This window comes from Ammodytes marinus (assembly GCF_949987685.1).
Source record: "Ammodytes marinus genome assembly, chromosome: 2".
Taxonomy (NCBI): Eukaryota; Metazoa; Chordata; class Actinopteri; order Uranoscopiformes; family Ammodytidae; genus Ammodytes; species Ammodytes marinus.
In genome coordinates this window covers 12,407,513-12,412,207 of record NC_137231.1, presented here as the reverse complement: position 1 = coordinate 12,412,207, position 4,695 = coordinate 12,407,513, and the positions used below count along the sequence as shown (strand labels likewise).

Here is a 4,695-nt window from a genome sequence, read left to right as displayed (position 1 = left end):
TATTTCTGACTTATTGACAACCTGTGGACATTTACCGCTCACAGCTCCGGAATCACAATGATCTGCTGTTGTGTATGTGGCTTCAGGTTCAGGCAGTGATCTGAATTCTGCCTACAGGAGGGTTCTTTATTGTATGAGACAGTCCAATGTTTCCACAAACGAGCAGGAGAATGTGAAAAACACAATTTATGGGGAAAAAAAGAAATTATACCTACCCACACAGCTTTAATTATTCATTTCAGATAGAATGTGTTATTTTGTTTTGATGTTTGTCTATTTCCCAGGGGGCCATAGATTGGTCAGAATATTGCTGTGCATGACCAGAGAGATGACAATAGCTGGCAGAGACAAACTGGTATAAGCAAGGTGGATTTGAAAGATAAAATATAAAAGATTGAATTTGAATACGATTATATCTGGTCAAACAATCTGATTTGAATTGTGACTCTTAATGATTATAAATTAAAGATAGTCAGTGATTCTGAAGGACGCTTGTTGTCAAAATCAGTTTTCGTCAAAATCAGTCAATATCTTCTCACAATCTGTTAGCTGGTATAGGCCTACTGTGTGTACCCTGAATTTTTTTTTTGGTGTTACCCTGTAAAATGGTAGCCTATGTCAAAAATATAGGCTAAAGGGGGCCCATCATAGCCAGCAACATGCCCATTTACAGAGCCTATGCTGTGTATTAACACTAGATTTGAGATATTCACTGATTTTGACAAAAGGTGATTTATCAAGCATTTTGTACAAAATAAATAAAAATAAAATAAAAAAATAAGATGTGAAATAAAATATTGTAGGCCACAATATTGCATAGCTGGCTAAAGTACAGCCTTCAGTGGAATACTGTGTCTTCGTGTCTCAGCTCGTTTCACTAAATCAAATATCTGCATCCTTTACAGAAACTTTATCTTCTGGGAACACAGTGCCATTATTGAGTTGACCTGAGAGGACACCTCAGGAAATGAACATCCACACAAAGATATGAATCCTGACACCGATGTGCTCTCTCTGTGACCTGGTCAATTTAATAAGACTCGACGGCGCCACCTCGTGGAAGACATGGAGCGGTGCAAGCCAACATTCGTAAAACAATGCATCAGGATAAAGTTGATATGACAAGTGACAACTTTGATTTTATGTACTTCCCTCTAAAGCGATGTTTACCTTGCATCGCACCATCGCACGTATGACTTCAAAAAAATTACGCATTTCTTATAATGGATCCATGGTTTGACTCTGGCAATGACGCTTCGCTTTGCGCAGGCGCATTACAGACTGAGGCGAAAACACGGAAGTAGAAGATCCGTTAGAAACTAAAAAAGAAGCAGACAACACCTTGCTGTAATCTCTTCTCAAAACTAGTTTTAGGCAGTATATCAGTGTAACATATTTACTTTTCAACAGCGCTGGCAGTGAGTGGTCCAGAGGATGTCCGAAGTGCTTCTATAGCTGAGCTGCCTGCGCCTCATTGAAACGCTGTAAACAAATTGTGGTAAAGCTTAGCAAGATGCCCGCACGTAGCGTCCTGTCCAACGGGACCCCAAACAGCAAAGTTAGGTACTCCAGGGTGGCCAGTGATGATGACGGCTACATTGATCTACAGGTAAGAGGGTAAACTATCAAAATGACCAGGGTTGGATGAAGAGATGGGCTTAATTTTGAGGGAGGAGGAGATCAGAGATTCTCGGCAATTATGATATGATTTATAGATTTAATTTAATTTAATTTAATTATTTTTGATCAACAATAATTTCCTTATGATGGTTATAGATGGGACTTCATAGTACACACACACACACACACACACACACACACACACACACACACACACACACACACACACACACACACACACACACACACACACCTCTAAAAGGTAATGAAGTTACAGGAAGGGTACTCCAGTGATTTGTTATTGCACTTCTACAATGGAGAGACACTGATTTAAGAAAGAATACTTCAAATTGAGGCTGACATTTCTTTACTTTTAGTACCCTACCTAACATGGGCCGAGCTTTGACAACACTACGTTTCCCACGATGCAATTTGACGTACATCGTTCACAAATTCATCTTATTAAATTCCCACTTCATTCACAGACCTGTCTACTAGTTTGTAACAGGTTTATTTTTGTTTTGTTTTTTGATGCTTTTTTAATAGACCTGTGGTTCCAAAGCCCACACTGAGTTAACCCTATTGACATCATCAGAGTTATTTTCACCTGCTTAAAAACACTCCACATGACTAGATGTTCACTATGGTATTTAGTCACTAGGAATACAATGCATGACCTAACCTTTAACATCATGTATCATGTAGAGCTGCAACGATTAATCGACGAATCGATTATTAATCGATTATTAAAATAATCGCCAACTATTTTGATAATCGATTAATCGTTTTGAGTAATTTTTTTATAAAAAATGTCCAAATTCTCTGATTTCAGCTTCTCAAATGTGAATATTTTCTGGTTTCTTTAATCCTAATATGACAGTAAACTGAAATATCTGTGTGTTTTGGACATACCAATACATTTGAGGACGTCAACATGGGCTTTGGAAAATTGATCAACATTTTCTGACATTTTACGGACCAAAACACTAATCGATAAATAATCGATTAATCGAGAAAATAATCGACAGATTAATCGATTATCAAAATAATCGTTAGTTGCAGCCCTAGTATCATGACAGTTTCATGGATCATATAGTCCACTCTCTTTTGAAAGCATCATCATGCGCAATTTTTCCAAGACGTTCAACTACATTATGTGCACAACCAATTCTGCCTGTCCAGTTGAGTGCAGGAGTGGGATAACGAGGCATTGCCACAGAAAGCCTGCTGTGTCGGAGTAAAGCCTTTTTAATTGAATATATTTCTCCTCTTCTGCAGTTCAAAAGGAGCCCCCCAAAAGTCCCGTACAAAGCCATAGCACTTGCCACAGTCCTCTTCTTAATCGGCTCTCTGTTAATCATCATTGGTGCCCTCCTCCTGGCTGGATACTTTGGAGTCACCGTGAGTTTTTGCAGTATTTTCCCCCAGTATGAACAGTACCTTTGCCTCCTATTAATATGCACCTCGCGCTGAGCCATTTTTTTTTCTATTCCAGCACTCTGACCGAACCGTACCCGTCCTTATCATCGGGATCCTCGTCTTCCTGCCTGGATTTTACCACCTACGGATAGCTTACTGTGCGTCAAAGGGCTACCGTGGCTACTCCTATGACGATATCCCAGACTTTGACGACTGACGTTTACTACAAGCTTCCTGCACGCACATATACTCATAAGAATCTGCTTGGGCTGATGTTTACAGGCACTGATATCCTGAGAGAAGATGAAGAAGAGATTTCTGTAAATGTACCGGGTAGATGATGCCAGCCTGCTGTTATGAAGCCAAACCAGTGTCACACAGCGTTTTGATTTGTAAATTTGTTTTCTTAGCCTGGTAAATGAATAAATCTTTAATGTGATATTTGTTGAATGTTATTTTTTAAATATGATTTAGAACAAATATACTCCTTTACTTGTCCTTTACTTCTTTATATTTACCAACTAGTCCACCCACCTTTTCACTGGTAGAGTAAGCTCATTAAAACTGACTTACAATAAATTATTTGACTGTGCAAACAAGAGGAAGATTACATACTTGGCCAAGTGATAAACCTGCATCATACGTCATTGTGTATCTTGTCGGACCAATCAGATACGTGATAAAAGGCTATTATTGGTCTGTGCACAATGTGATCAATTTACCTACTAAGACAGTTTGCCTCACTCTCCAGTTAATTGTTCCCTACTGTTAGATCCGTGTATCTCTCAGGATTGCATGTGATTAATTCAAATCCTTTGATCTCCATATGGTGCACCTGGCCTGCGAGAGTAAACATTGTCCAAGACACGCAATTAGGACCTGACATTCTGTTAACCCGCCTCTAAAAAATGTCCTCTAATCTGTGCTATCAATTTCAATATAATTTGAAAGTCTGCCGGTAAAAGTCAAGCCCCCCCCCCCTCCATTTCCTTTGCAAGATAATGTCATATGTAAAACATGGTGCCAGTAAAGGTTACACTTAATATAATAATTTTAGATGCTTGGCAACCAGCAGTTTAAGTTGTTTCTCTTGTTACAAAAATGTTCCCACTCACATTGCTAGCAACCACCTGTTATTAGTCGGATCACATCAACAACCTTTTATCAGCTCAGATTTTTTTTCACACTTCCGTACAAAAAACTACCTTACAGAAGAGACAGATTGGCTGTAGCCTACTGACCCTGATATCTATGCTTTTATGGCCTCAGCAGCTATTTACTATTGACACATCTAATGTTTTACACCATGGTAGGCCTACTGGATGCTTTTAAATAACCCTTGACTTTAATTGTATGAAATATTACTTAAGAGGCATGTAGTGTAGTTATATATGACATAAACATTAACAAAGGCCACACTACTGTTTAGCAGACACATAATGAGTGTGTAGATTTAGTAGGCCTACATGTTCACAGTTGAGGTCATAGGCCCTATTTATCTCCAGACCAGCTTTATATCACAAGGCCTCAAGGCAAGATCATCATGAACCAGTAAACGTCTACTGTGCTTATGTTTGAACTAGCTAGCTCTATATTTTATCTTCTGTGTTTGTTCCATGTATTGCACCAACCTTCATTAGGTCCATAGGGTCCATT

The 4,695-nt window shown here is 38.8% G+C and overlaps 1 protein-coding gene across 1 annotated transcript; it reads left to right on the top strand.

The window, feature by feature from the left end:
* Positions 1 to 1,293: 1,293 nt before the first annotated feature.
* On the top strand, positions 1,294 to 3,458 carry tmem230b (transmembrane protein 230b). The gene is made up of 3 exons (XM_080042487.1): positions 1,294 to 1,609; positions 2,899 to 3,021; positions 3,116 to 3,458. The coding sequence occupies exons 1-3, from the start codon at positions 1,514 to 1,516 to the stop codon at positions 3,254 to 3,256; spliced, it is 360 nt and encodes a 119-aa protein (XP_079898613.1). The 5' UTR covers positions 1,294 to 1,513; the 3' UTR covers positions 3,257 to 3,458.
* The last annotated feature ends 1,237 nt before the right edge of the window (positions 3,459 to 4,695 follow it).